We start from the raw sequence: 15,352 nt of genomic DNA on the forward strand, positions 1-15,352 counted from the left end.
TCATTCTCAACTCGTACTCCGAAGTCGTCTCCATAGCATTTTCGTTTCGCATCATAATTTTCCCTCCAACGCCGACGACAACAAAAGAAAACGACATTGAAAATCACGTTCCTTGATGACGGAGAAAGGAACTGCGAATTCCTGGTAGCTTTCTTCCTTTCTACCATCCCCCCTGCCTCCCCCTTTCGGCAGCCTTTCGAGCCAACTCAACCGGCCGGAACGCCCACATAGTTCGTGTTACGTATTTAGTTGGGACCCGACCTCCTCCCAGGGACCAGAAGGTTTATATATTGGTCTCCAAGGCCCCACTTCAGGCGGGGACTTTTGAAATGTACTGTAAGCAAAGCACGCGCCAATAAAAGGGGAGTATCTGGGGGATGGGGGAGGGACAGGCTTTAGATTTCCGTTACGTGTTCTTGGCCATTTAGCGAGAGCCAGCCGATTACATTTATCGTCTATTAATTTAATGCAGCAACTAATGCTGATCTTCTAAAAGAAAATCGTTTCACTTAACGGGAGGATGACTTTCCTTCTAACTAGTTTTGGAAATTATTTAGAAAAACTTTTAAAAAACTAGTCTAAAACTTGATTAAGAAAAGTTGAGTTTTATTTTAATCCAACAAACAGAATAGTTTTCTTAAGTAAAACGATAAGAAAAGTATATGGCACAGTGGCCATTGACTTTATTTAGTTTGGCAAGTATTTGCATTAGTTTAAGCCATCTGGGGAGCGGGAAAAAGCTTAACGAAGGGAAAATTATGACTGACTGATTGGCTCACTGATTGGCCAACTGGGGAGACAGTGAGACGTCGTGGAGATGCCAAGGATGATGAAAACGAGGACCGGGCCACGACTGCAGAGGACCAGGCCAACTCGGGATTCAATTTGTCTGAGCGGCTGCTTATCTGAGTATAAAAGCAAGTGAGCCAGCAACTGAACTGCATTGCCAAATACACAGAGAGAAATTCAGAGTAGAGAAGGCTTAAAAAAAAGATATTTTAGAATAAACTTGTATGCCTTTCTATTGGAAATTGTCTTTACTTCTTTCCAATTAGTTTGAATATTTTTAAATATTTTTTCCCCTGTGATTTATGTGTCTTTTCTATAATGCAAAGATGATGAAGTCGACGACTGGGTTGCCATGATATGGCCACCGCGTGGCTGCTCACTGCATTCAATTCCTCGCCAGCAGCAGCCATCGTGCCACACAGATACACACACACAGGCTCAGATACAAATACCCCCTCACAGATACAGATACAGAGACAGATAGGGGCCACATGTGTTTCGGTCTTTGGCTTGCATCCCGCCACCATATGGCCTCGCATCCACGGAGAACTTTGGCGTGGCGTCATGTGCGAGAATTTTCCGCGGAGGAAAAGCAGAGGAAAAGCGCAGGGAAGCGAAGCAATTTCCCAGGGGTCGTGGCAGCTTTTCCTGCTAGCTGGTCCGCACATGCGCAGAACTGGGTGGTTGGAATGTGGCAGTGTCGTGGGGCAACCTAAACTGGTTTCGGGCCCCGGCCACACGCGATGCCCGATAAAGGCTGAATTTGCACTTTACTTAAAAAGAGGCCATTGGCCAATATGCCAAATTACCTTTTTAAGAGTTGAATAAACTTAAAAAAGGAAATTGCAGGCAACCAAACTATTGTTATTAAAATGCAATTAATGACTTTAAATAGGTTTTAATTAATTTCTAAACTAATGCTTGGCCAATCCTCCACTCCTTGTAGGAAGAAAGTCACTCGTTCAACCAGCAACATTGAGAATAAAATATTTAAACTTATGGCCAAAACCCGTTCCGTCCCACCATCGATAGGGAATTATTTAACCAATGCCCGAGCGGCTTAACGTAAATTGCAATTTATGCCCAGCGGCAGGCCAGGTTGCATCAGTTAACCAGTTTGACGACCTGGGAGAGGCCCGAAACGGGGGCTCCATTTTGCCTTTGAATGAAGTAATCACAATTAATAATTGCCCGATCGTATCGAAAGTCGCAGTCGCAATCGGCAATCTGCAATGTGCATCTGTTATTTTTGGGTTCGTTGATCCATTCGAATGGCCGCCAGGCGACGCCATCATCGAGTGTCCGGGACTCGCATTTGGTTTCCATAATTTTTACGACCCTGGTCACTCCCCTCCGGTCAACTGGGGAACTATTAGAAGAGTATGAAAAATATGAAAAGCTATAGAATGGAAGCTGCAGTCCGGAATCAATTGTCATAACAGACAGTCCATTTAGAGGCCTCTCGGACGACAGCCGAGACGGACTAGTTTATGAGGGCAAATATTTGTGTTGCCTGTCGGCATGTGGCAGCGGAAAGATACAGATCCCAGATCCATATGCCGCTCAGTCCAACCCGTTCAGTCTGGTCGAGTACAAAAAAATATATAGGATGTAGAAAATTGCAATTTATATGGCTGTCATAAACCGGGGCCGCCAGGCATCACTTTCACTTTTCCGGGAATATTAGGGACGCTTCATTTTTTGACCAGAAACTCTGTCTTTATTTTTTTTTTTTGGTAATTGCATTCAGAGCGTAGCCGTCGCAGGTCGGAGGTCTGAACCACACGAAACCCTAAAACCCTTTTTCGGTAGGAGATGGCCTCTGAAGTTCTATTTCCGCAGCAGGGAATGCAGGTTGACAATTTTAGTTTAGGTTTTTTAAAAAAATATTTAAAGAATAGTTTCCCTTTAAATTAGTTGAAAAGCTGACCTGATTTTGGGACTTGTCTATATTTTCTTAGAAGTCTTAGCTAAAAGCGTTTCTATTTTCCCCACAATTTTATCCCTGGACTTGGGCCCATCGTGACCCTTGTTACGATAACAACGAGCATACATAAATAAATGGAAACACGAGTGAATTCCACAAATCAACACTTTGGAGTCGGAGGGGAAAATGGACTTTCGTTTCGATTTCCATTTGCCGCCTGCAGCTAATCTTCTGAAAACGAAAAAATATTAATGAGCCAAAAGTTTCTCCGTTCGTTTCGCCGGGGCCTTTTATGGAAGTTCGATACTGAAAGATACAGATACATCTGACAGCCGCCAGCTAGTTGGTTGGCCTCCATTATTATGGCTGCCACGGACATGTTTGTCATTTACAAGTTGCGCGGCCAATTACTTTGAGGACTCCACTTTGAGGAGGACTCCGAGAAAATGGCTCCGGCCCTGGCTACGTCTCTGGCTGCTCATTATGAAAATGAAAGCAGTTTCGGGGCCGGAACAGAGCTGGGCGTTGTTCCAGAATTTATGCACACGAGCATATTCCATTGGGGAATTCGAGGTCGGTCGATTGCCGTCTGTTTGTCTATCAAACAAGGAAACTAAAAAGTTTTGCAAAAGGCACACAAGCACCATGCTCGCATGGGGCGAGCTGAAAAAAATGGAAAGGAAAATTGATGACGCCGTTGATGGGAACGGGGGCAGATGGCTCTGATGGAAAAAACAAACAAATACCGCAGACAAAACAAGCAGCGGCCACTCGACAGGACCCCGACTACAGTGGGTGTAGGTGGGTGGTGGGGGCGTAAAATGGCGAACATCGGTGGCAAATTGAGGGAAAGGGTGTGGCCCATTCGAAGGACATGTGGGCATAAAAGGGGGAGTGCGCTATACGGCGGCATAATCGAATGAGCGCCGGGTAATGGCTCGCACGGAAGACCCGCAACTGGACCCCATGGAATATGAATGCATATCGAAGACACTTCTCCGGAAAAGTACATATCCCTGGTGCGTGAGAGCGTCCTGGTCCAGTCCCTGGGAAGCAACTATGAATTTATTGTATTCCTGTTTTCCGCAAACACGAAAGCGCACTCTGAGAATAAGTTTGGGGCTTGGGCCGAAATGAATTGAAATAAAATGATAAGCGTGAAATAATAATGAAGAGCGTGTCCCGGCATAAATCGGTTTGTCCCTTATCCTCTCCACCACAGCCACCGGACTGGGAGGCGGGACTTGGGTCCTTTCTGGCCATTTCTGGTGTAATCCAAGTTATCGGCTGTGAAAAGTGTTTTACATACGACTCCGCTTGCCTGACCCGGGAAATGGAGCGTGGATCGTATGCATACACGAGCCATTTAATAAAATATAAAATATATCCAACCCCCAATAGAAACCACTTTAAAGGGGAATTATTTTAAACTTTATTTATTAAACCTTAAGTCATACCTCTCTTAATAAATATATTCCTGTTTTTTTGCAACCATTCCAGTTTGTTTATCCAACGACCCCTGGAGCGAGGACTGAACCCGCCGGCAGCTGCATCAGGTGAGCTTCAATATCAATATACGTATGCCAAATTAAAGTTATAATAATGGGGATTCCCATAAAACTCCATCTGGCAGCAGGCGAACTAACCAATTGAACTGAGCCGCAGGTGCAACTCGAGAGACTCACCCCACCGAGGCAGTTTCCATTTTTATTCGCCAACATGATTTTTGCTAAATTACATTTCACAAAAAAAGGCAACCGAGTGTGTTTGGCATATGAAATAGTTCAAGGAACAAAATTGTACCTTTTGCCATTTATTTTCCACATCCCCCAACATACACATATAGATCCCCATTCTGCTCGATATGAAAAAGGCAAAAGTTGATCAAATAAATGGCAAAATTTCCATATTCCAGCGATAAGAGCAGAAACGTGTAGCTCAAAGATTTCCATCAATCGAAGTCGCAATGGGAAATGTAGGAAAATGGCAGGGCAGGCGAGTAACAAGTTGTGCGAATCTCCTTCCTGGGTGGAGGGGAGGAAGGTCCTTGGGTGGCTGTCCTGAATTATTTTTTTCCTCCATCGGCGGGGTGGGGTGGCTGCGCGGGCAGGTACGGATGGCACAACCCTCATCGCTTAGCTAAGTAAATGGGTTGGCTGACGAACGTGACTTGGCCGGGCCCACCTTCTTTTTAGTTTCCTCATCGAGTCTCCCCCCCTGATACTGGCCGCCTCTGTTTTTGGTTATTTGAAGCACATGTCTCCTCTAGCTTCAGATATTAGCAATGGCTGGAACAGTGGGGACATTATAGAAGCTACTACTGATATTATCTAGTTTCTATCTACAAGTTTTTTAAACTATGATATTAAGTTCTTTCTCAGGGGCTATAAGGAGTTTTATGATTTTAGTTGTACTACCTATAGAAATATTGTATACATAGATATACTCCCAAAGCTTTACTGTTCTTCCATACCACTGTTCCCTGACATTGTATCTCTGCAGAAAGCCGACCAAAGCCAGTCACGATTCCAAACTAATGAGGAATACACGTAATTACATGTGGTTACGCAATATCAGAGCCCGGCTCCAGACCCTCCCTCCAGACCATTCTCGTACTGGGCTCCGTTCGAGGAATCAATGCCCTGAAGACAGCCCCAGAAATTTAATAAACACGCAAGTGCACGGAAGTAAATTATCCCGTCAGTCAATTATGTATGTAGCTCCGCCCCCACCAGAACCGACTCTGTATCGCCCCCTTTGTTTGGGAAGAGGGGGACTGATGTCTTGAGACGCCACATAAATACCTCGTTTATTTGCCCGAGTTGTGCCTGTGTGGCAAGTTGCCGTGCCGGCTTCATTAAACGCTTGCCACACTCGCTTCAATTGGTTGCTTTATTTGTGGCTTCAATTCGCCAGCTCTTGCCTTTTACCTTTGTGCCTTTTAATTAAATGTTTTCGCCTTCGATGCCGTAATTGAGGAGCATATTGTTTGCGAAAATAATAAAACTTTAATTGAAGCAGGTGAAAGTAGATAAGATAGCCGTAAAATAAAACTCGAAAGTAAAGGGGAGAGCCTCGAAACTAAATTAAACTAGACACCAACTAGCAATTAATTTCAGTTTATTTTTAAACGAAATTTTTGTTTAATTGCAAACCCCTTAGTGTCTATAAATCCAGGTGTCTTGGAACAATTATTGAATTTTTCTCACGCTGTCAGAAATATTTTTCTGGTATTTTTAAACTTTGTTTAAACAAATAAGCTATGTTCCAGTGGGCGGAATAGGAGGAGAAGGCTATCTATCGGACTGGCCATGTCTAAAAGCCTCTAAATAAATAATGAAATTTCGTCTGAGGCAGATAGCTTCATGTAAGTGGATTCGGTACTCCAACATTTCGGGGCAGATGTATAGAGGAGTTCATTTGAAATTTTAATCAGCAACTTCCAATTGCGCGGCCAAATTGAATTAATTAAACTAATTTCTTGGATACATTTGCATAGAAGCGGCTTTATCCTAGTCCTCGCCCGGGGACTGACTTGATTACATTAAGGATGCGCAGTTGGGAGGATGGAAAGGGTTCTGGGTTCAGGGCTTCATTAAGGGCCAGAAGGTGCTGGCAATTTACAAAATGCCCACGCCCGGGAGGCTGGCTAAAAAGCTGTCCTTCAAGTAAATTATTAATGGCCACTGGGCTGGAATTAAAAAGGATAAAAAAATATTTTAATAAATGTAAATAAATTATAAAAAATTTATATATATTCTAGAATATATCTCAGATATTTTAGTAGTACTGTTTCCCTAATAATTTCTCCCAGTGCATTTATTTTTCTTGCTTCTCTGTACCGATGTTTCGCTATATTTGAGGCAATATTTGGATGGCTGCTTCGCCTTTGATTTATTTGCGTCAGAATCCCGAAGGCCGCGGCTAATTAAACACACGGAGTATGAAAGCACCTCCGGCGCACCGGACGGGACGGATCCGAGATCCAAAATCAACAAAAAATTCGAATCAGCCACGAATCGTAAACAAACTTTTGCCGGCCAGACTGGTGGGTGGGTGGTTCTCCATAGAGGCTGATGGATGGATGGATGGATGGGTGGTGGAGTGGTGGTGGGGTGGGGTGGTGTGGCAGCGAACATAAACAGCTGCACACCGAACGGGTTCAAGTTGAATGGATCGGGTCGAAGCTACATATTTGGATTTCTGTTTCGGACAATGTACCGTTATGGCTTGTGGCACCTATGCCATCCGAAAATCAAAACTCACGTAGCACCCGAACCTGAAAAAGAAATCAACCACTATGGAAGGGCCGCTTGCTTACTCTTTCCCACTAGTGGGATGTGCGCACATGGTGCTTGCCTCTCTGTCGCACTGCCAGGTAGGGCAGCTCCTGATGCGGCGGCCATTGAAGCTGGCGGCCATTCCCCGGTACCAGTACCAGCAGTACCCCACCCTCTTCTGCCACATTCCACATACCAACTGCGCAAAAAAAAACAAATCTCGAGCGTACAACCTGAAATAGACTTGAGGCGAAAAAAGAAAAAAATTAAATTTATATTCTAGGCTCAGACGGCGACCAAGCCCCCCCTAGAACACCACGCCTCTGACCTGACCCCTCGTAGGAGTAGATAAAAAACCGAAAATTTGTTTGTGCTGCTCTCCGGTTGCACACAATAAGTGAGTTTTTTGTTTGTGACTCATATTATTTTTGTATAAGCGTGCTGGGGCACATTTATTTACATTTTTTAATGCACTCCATAAAGAAAGCAAAGCACAAACAAGTTTCCATTCGTTTTATTTTGCAGCGCAGGTTTATTTGTTTTTAAGTGGCCACAACTTGGCTCACAGACATATTTTGAATGAGATTTGTATATTATTGTTGAGTTAACATATTGTTTGATATAATACTAGAGATATGGGGGGAAATATTAAATATACTTATCTTGATTTATGACGGCTGGTAGTTCTCCAGTAGTAGCTGCATTGCAACCTTTAAATTCTTTCTATCCCCCGAAGAAAACCATGAATTATGAATGATGACCTTTGTTGCAGGGGCAATTAACTTGCGGTGCTGCAGCGTAATGTCTGCCAATCCCAGATAGAGGGGAGATTCAGATTATAACCCATAGAGTTGGGGAATCGTGCAATGAACTTGGGGCTTTCAGACTTTATTCAAGGCTACACAATCAGAATTTTAATATTCTCTGATAAAACATTAAAATTCCTTAAGTGTGAAAATAATTACCGCTACGACAGCTACTTCATACAAAAATCCTTTTCTATCTTTAGATATTGATTTGTTAAATATAAAATATTCTTGCTGTGTACTGTTAGGAATATCCCAGGGATATGGTGGCATAGAAATTGCTACATTTCGTGGCAATCCAAGTTAGTCTGCTCTCGAGTTTAGGGGCCAGAGAGCTATTCGCGTTGCCCGTGGGGATTGGGCAAACTTTTTGAAAAATTCATATTATTTCTAAGTAGTTGCGGGCACAAACTATGAACTATGAACCACCGACTGGTGGTCCACCCAGTCCACGCCCCCTGCGTCGAAAACAAAATTGCGCGGCTTAGTGCGCACCACGAACTTTGGGGAGCAATCGCGGTGCCTTATCAGGGGGATTTATGCCAAATGATGGCAGATTGCCAAGCTGCAGCTACAAACTTCAGGGGGGGGGGGCTTTAGATACGGATACGGATTCAAATGGCACTCGCTGGGTAGCCACCAGGGGCAGGCAACATGCTTTTTAGTGTGTCTGTCTCTCCTCCTGGTTTTCTTTCTTTTCTTTTATTTTCATTCATTTTTTCTGCTTATTTTTTCTTGGTTGTTTTTTACAATTTTCTCTCGAGTATAATGGCTAGAAAAAGTTGCGCCAATCCCCAAGGCTTCCAGAGGTGGCACAGTGGTTGGGTGGTTAGGGGGAATCCCAACCCAAAAGAATAGAGTTTTTGTTTTAAATAATTATGTCTGAAATATATTTATTTATCACCTCTTTTTTTCTATAGTTCTTCTTAAATTATTCCTTTAATTCTATATTTAAGAATTCAATATTTAATATAAAAACCACAGTGCGGCGCTTGACATACGGCTTCTGCTTCTGTTGGCATTGCCACCGTGGAGCCAATTTGTTGCGGTTCATCAATATGCCACGCCACACACATCCAGCCTGGCCACAGCCACATCCAGCCACGTCTCTAGCCACGTCCATATATCCACATCTGTATCCATATCCAGGCAGCAAGCACCAACCCAGAATGCCAGTCGGAGCCAGGCGCAAACGGATACGGATGTGGTTGGGTGGCTCTGCACTCGCTGCGCAGATTTGCTGTCAATTCTGCCCCCTCCTCCCCTCAGTCCCCCGTTGGAATCAAGAGGGGCTGGGGTGGCAGGAGGCTGTAGCCCGTCGAGAAGCTTAAGTGGCTTCACGTACTGCTGCTGAAAAAAATATGTGCATAAATTTAAAGAATCTCAATTTACTTGGTCCGTGTTCGCTTGTGTGCCGGCTGCTGCAAGATTCTGTCAGTTTCTTCTGGTTCTTCGATTCTCCAATTCAATACACAGAGAGAAAATGTAGGCATTTACATAGTTCCTTTTTTATAGATTATTTGGACAGGATTTAGATGAGAAATTTAACCTCTAAAACAATTCAAAAATACTTTTCTATTTTCGATCTTCTTAAATATATTTTTCTAATATTGTATCTAAATTTTTCCAAGTATAGCTACTCTGCCTGGTGATTTGTGAGCTCAATTATGGTACATTTTCTTGTCTTGCCCGTACGCCTCCACTTCCCATCCTCATCTTCCTGCTCATCCACCTCCACATCCACTTTCCTGCTCGACCCGCTCCACCTTGGCCGTGGTCGTTTTTTGTGGTTGTCACTTTGTTATTTATTCAGCGCCATGGAGCTGGTCTGGACTTGGATTTCGGGGGATTGGTTACTGAGTACTGGGGGATAGTCGCTGGGCGGAGTGGATATCAGGGACCTGGGCGATGGAGCCCTGACACTGAGGCTGTTAATGAGTTCGTTCGTCTTCGCGCTCCGCATTTGGATGCTAATGAGTGGATGGCATCCAATAAATTTAGTTCGCGGGCTTTGCTTTTATCGCTCCACTTGCATAATTCACTGCGCTGCAGGGTTGCCCTCGATCAGGGGGTACAGAGGTCAATAGAAATTTATGGGTCGCATTGTTAACGCCACTGATTACAAATTATTTGTATTGCCCCTTTGCAGTTGGGCCCACAGCTCCGTGTCTGATTACTGATTACTGTTTACTGGCGATGTCCTCTGCCGCATTTTATTGGTCCCAGATTCTTAGGGGTTACTTTCTTTGGATTCTCAAAAGGTTAAGGCTTTAAACTAGGGTTAGATTAAGACATTTTTAGATAGTATTTTAATTAATAATGCATGTTGATTTGTAGGGTTTTTATAATAATTTCATATGTATCTTTGCTAAGTGTATTCCTAATATACAAATTAGTGTTAGCTTTCACGGTCCTCTTAGAAGTTTTAAATACATAACAGCTTGTCTGAATTATTGGCTGATAAAGCTTAATATATGTGTTTATAATGTGGGATTGGGCTACCAAAGATTGTCTTTATTTCTGAATGAGCTGAGTCACTTAATACCTTTGAATTTTAGCCCACAAAAGCATTTAAAATGTTAGAAAAACAACGATACTTGTTTAATTTAATAAATATCTAAAATATTAAACCAATCCTAAGGCCCTAAACCAATTGCTAGTCATGTAACTACTTCATTTTTGGTAATCCCCATTGACTTGAACCCCCAGAAAAATAACTTCCAATCGCATTTCCACTTCTCTGGACAATTATCGTCATGAGGAATGTATTGGCAGTCGTCTCGCAGCTAATGGTCGGATGACAAACAAGATTGAGGGCCATAACAACCTTAGCCAGATTTTCGCATTCCAGCCAAGAGCGCGACTCCATTTGGTGGTCGGCCATCGACGTCATTCTTATCTGACGGCACTGGAGCGCCATCTGGAGGGCAAGCCGGGAAGCTGCGCCCTGGGAGATACTCAGATACATTCGTATCCTTCAGGCACGCTCGGCGGCAGAACTGCAGCCTCGGGAGACGAGTTCCAATCAGAGGCAGATAAAAACACGTATACGCACGCCGCTAGGGGGCGCCCGAGTGCCGCGTATCTTTTTTGTGGCAAAGCGAGTTTATCTGCCGGTCGGCCATCTTGGATTTATCTGGCGAACAGGCATTCAGTAGATACTTTTGAACGCCACGCAGTGCTGTGTGCGTCCTTTTCTCGCACATGCGCATGATGGCGTTTTAGGCGTGGCAACGCTGACGTCTCTGCCGTCGACAGCAGTGGCAGCTGCGCCGCCCACACACACCACTGCAGACCACACCAACACCAGCACACATGGGCTCCCGCACCCTCACTGCTACAAAAAGGAGCGGGGCTCGCAGCGCGTGTCTTCCATTATTCGGGGACCAGTTGTCATGGTAACCCGGGTTGTGGAGTTTTGGGACTGGGATCTGGTATCTGGTATCTCGTAGCTTGTATCTTGTGTCTGGAATTTAGACTGGGTCTGGGTCTGGCCCGGGACTTTACTGGCAGTCGCCGGCGACTCACATGCGCACGAAATGCGGGCCATCGTTTAGATACTTTTGAGTTTTGATTTTGAAAATTTATAACCAATGCTTTTTTGTCTTAAAAACTTTTAAAAATAATTTATTGTATTGCTTATTTTGATTCGAAATTCAAACAAATTCATTAATTTAAGTCTGAGGAATATTTTCTTAATTGTTTATTAATTAATACTACTTGAAAAAGGTAATAAATTTATTTAAAACTTATTACTTTTTTTATAAGCACATAGTATATAACATTTTAAATTTTTTCAACTTCTTAAACCTTGAAAATTTTATTATTTGATAGCTTTTTAAATAATCGAATAGTTTAAATATAAAATATTTCTTTAAAATCGATGTCTTGAAACAGGGTAATTATCTTTATAAAAACTTAATAAAAAAATGTGTAAAGATTTCTTTAATAATATTAAAAGGTTATAAAGTCATCTACTCACTTGTTATTTTCAATAAAAGTCAAAGAACCTAACCCATTTCATAAAAGACACCCCATATATTCATTTTAGACTTGCCGACGGCACTTGGAGCTCTATTGGAACCTCTATCTATTGGATGGGGATCCAAGTTCCGCTGTTTCTGTTCCCTTATTCATGACTCGCTTCTATGCAAATTCTAATACTCGGACCACACACTGGCTTCAGCTAATTGACAATTAGCCAACAAATGCTAATGGTGAATGCCAAACAGCCAGCCTTCGCTAATTGAGGCGACAATTGCGCAGAATTCATTCATGCCACGAATTTGTTTTATTTTAAATCCTAAAGTCTCTTAAAGCCTTTAAGTGGCCAGTGTTCGGTGGCCATTTTTGCATATCTGCCATCGAAAATAAACACAGCTGAATTTGCATAACTTGAATGCAGAATTTATTTTAATTCAAGCGTTGCATAAAACGTACTTCTTTATATGCACTCACACTGGCACAGACCCAGCCAGTCGTCCCCCTTTTGAATATCTTTCAGTATCCGAGTATCTGAACAAGCGAGTATCTGGGTATCTGTGTATCCATCCAGCTGGAATTACAGGAACAATTTATGCAAATGCCTCGACTCCGGACTCGGACATGACTGTTTGGAGTTTCTGCTTGGCCAGGCCAAGATGGAATATTTCAGTCACGTTAATTCATTCGCGTTTAATTCAGAAATAAAGTTCGTAACTTATATCGTGCTCATAATGCATGCAAATTTATTACAGCTTATATCCCGCAGGTGAATCCATTAAGTGTTCGATTTACATTCGATTGGGCTGCCTGGCTTGGCTTTCCTCGCCCATTCGGCTGCCTGATTTATGAAGGCCCCTGGATCCGTAATCCCCAGGACTCAGGTCTCCAATCCAATTCGCATCTCAGCATGCACTTTGTGTCCGTGTCTTAACGACTTGATAAGTCGAATCAGCCACACACAGGCACAGTCACAGGCACAAACACCCTCGCAACACCGGAAATAATTAAACGAGCCAAAGTTCTGTCGGGCCAAGTTTTTGCGCAATATGGCCAGAACAGAAACAGAACGGCAGCCAGCAGGCAGTCAGCCGGCTAAGTTGGGGAGAAGGTGACGAATTTCATTAGACAATCTGACAAAATGTTACCGAGAACGTTCGGAGCGGAATCTGCTGGGGATATAAAAAACTTTTGGCCCGAAATATTGGCCAACACTTTCGGCAGCCAAATTAAAAAGAAATGCCGCCTCAAGTGCTCCAAGTTTAGTCACCTTTAAGCCTCAGCGCTCGATACCCAGTCTGTAGTTCCCAGTTCCCAGTCCCTGGCCAATTTATATTTAGTCTCTGGGCCATGACATTCACGAAAACAAACAGAGACAGCCGGAGCCGAATGGAATATCATATTTTCATATTCGCCGGGCATATTTGGCTTGTTTTGTTTGCCTCGTTTTTGTGGGCACACTTAGGTGTGTTCCTCAGCCCCGAAATAGAAGTCAACATCGCGGCAATTGGGGCACTTCCATGCGAAGCATATCTTTTCGGTGAGCACTGGAAAAAAAAGTTTATACAAAAAGAACAAAAGAGGCAAAATATTTTTTAAATTTTTGGTCCATTTTTGGGATTTGATCCCTTGAAAATGGGGGTTTTTCCTATATGGCCCACAGTGTTGACTATATCTTCCCGAATTCTCATCCGATTCTCAATCGGAGTACCTTAAACGATTTCTGGGTCGATTCTCCACCATTCTCCATCAAAATCTTGAGACAAAATATTTTTAAAGTTTTTTGTCAATTTTTCGTGATGGGATCGCTTGAAAATGGTGTTTTCCCCTATAGGGTCCACAGTGATGGCTATATCTTTTCCAATTCTCATCCGATTTTTAAGCGGAGTACCTTAAACGATTTCTGGATCGATTTTCGTGATGGGATCCCCTGGGTATAAAAATGTATAAGTTCTACAATCCCAAATTTTTCTCAGTGCCAAGTCGTGAAACGTCACTTGGGTGAAATGCAACGTCTACCATCAAGAAAAGCCAAACAGCCGGCTGTAGGGACTTCCTTTTCATCTCCATTGCCTGCCACTCCCACACTTCCTCCCCTTCGACCAAAAAAATAAAAACAAAAGCAATCCGGAATGGGAACGAAGCCATTCTTCCGAATCGTTGCCTTGTGCACAAATAAAGGAAAAGTCAGAGCCACGGCCCGGGGCAGGAATAAGTGCCTATACGGTTCCGGTCGAGTCCGGTATGCGGGTGGCTTCCTTCCCCGATTCCGGGCACACGATGCCCAGATTCCCAGATTCACTGGCCGTGTCCGTGTCCGGCATTCTTATCCGGACTCGTTGCAACTGCTGTGCAAATAATGGAAGTGCGGGTCTGAGGCGGGGGCCACCTACAACGTCCACGGGGATTGCAGCCACTCGAAAGAGATTTACTTTTGGGCCACTACTGGTGGGCGGATGAAGTAAGGGGCGCAAGGAGGGCGTGGCAGCTTCTCCATTTTGCCAACTCCATCTGCGTCTGCATTTGGGAGCGTCGACACGTTTGGTGTTGGCAAAAGTTTTCTCATTTCGGCAAGATGCTGGCTCGTAACGAAAATTGTCGAGTTCGCCAAAACGCCGATGGGATGAACGGAATGGATGACTGGAGATGGAAATGGAGGGGTATACATGGGGGCTACTGGATAACCATATCCAGCGAGTGTCTGGGGAGCGGGCTGCGGAAATGGAGCCATACCACATCGCCTGTACCGCCTGCACTGGCGACATTTCTCATTAAAACTTTTCGACATTTTGTTGTCTCAACAAACATTCTTATCGGCAGACAGAAGCTATTGGAGGAAAAGCGGAAAATGCAGAAGGCCAATGGGGTGGGACGGTACAGGAAACCCGAAAGACAGGTGTCTGACAGCTTAATCGGATGTAATGAAATATGGCTGGCTTAATTAATAAGAGGTTGGTACTTGGTAGTACTGGGTACGTGTTTTATGTTTCAAACAAACTATACAAAAAGTGTCTGTAATCTTCTCTTTTTCTAATTATAGTTTTATGATTTCAAATACAAAGTATATCTCATATGAATGAAATTAAAAAGAGGTTTTAAGGTAGAGGTTGCATCAAAGAGCTTACTAAGTACGTGTTTTATGTTTAAAAATCAAACAAATTATACAAAAGCTGTCATTAATCTTCCCTTTTTCTAATTATAGTTTTATGATTTTAAATACAAAGTATATCTTAGATACCAGATCATTTCTTATATGAAAACCAGTCTTGTACCTCAATGCCAACACCTTTCTTGGCGCTGCCTTGAGTGTGATTATTTCCAGTTTTTTAGGGCCAATTAAGGAAATGTAGCCTGCCTATGCCTCTGCCACATTGCTGCAGTAAAGTATGAAATGATAATTTCAGCAGACCTTGAAACTAAATTAGGCGCAACCTGCGTGCAATTATCGTTAGTTCATTTTCCTGCAAAGGGTTGAGAGTTCCTTGTTAGACAAAAGGGTTGGGCCCTCGGCTCTGTTCAATGTCACTTCCAGGCCCAGCCCCGGCCCGCGGCAATAAAACAAGGTCGAG

At 43.4% G+C, this 15,352-nt stretch overlaps 1 protein-coding gene across 12 annotated transcripts in view; it reads left to right on the forward strand.

Annotated features, from left to right (window-relative positions):
• LOC122321574 (uncharacterized) overlaps positions 1-15,352 on the forward strand; it is a 90,729-nt gene that overhangs the window by 28,526 nt on the left and 46,851 nt on the right. For all 12 annotated transcript variants that reach the window (XR_006246147.2, XR_011443052.1, XR_011443055.1 and 9 more), the window contains one exon: positions 4,217-4,272. Coding sequence is in view for 6 of the 12 variants with exons in the window: in XM_070280858.1 (XP_070136959.1) it covers positions 4,217-4,272 (56 nt within the window). In the remaining 6 variants the exon portion in view is untranslated. The remainder of the gene's footprint in view (positions 1-4,216; positions 4,273-15,352) is intronic.

This window comes from Drosophila bipectinata, chromosome 3R (assembly GCF_030179905.1).
Source record: "Drosophila bipectinata strain 14024-0381.07 chromosome 3R, DbipHiC1v2, whole genome shotgun sequence".
Classification (NCBI taxonomy): domain Eukaryota; kingdom Metazoa; phylum Arthropoda; class Insecta; order Diptera; family Drosophilidae; genus Drosophila; species Drosophila bipectinata.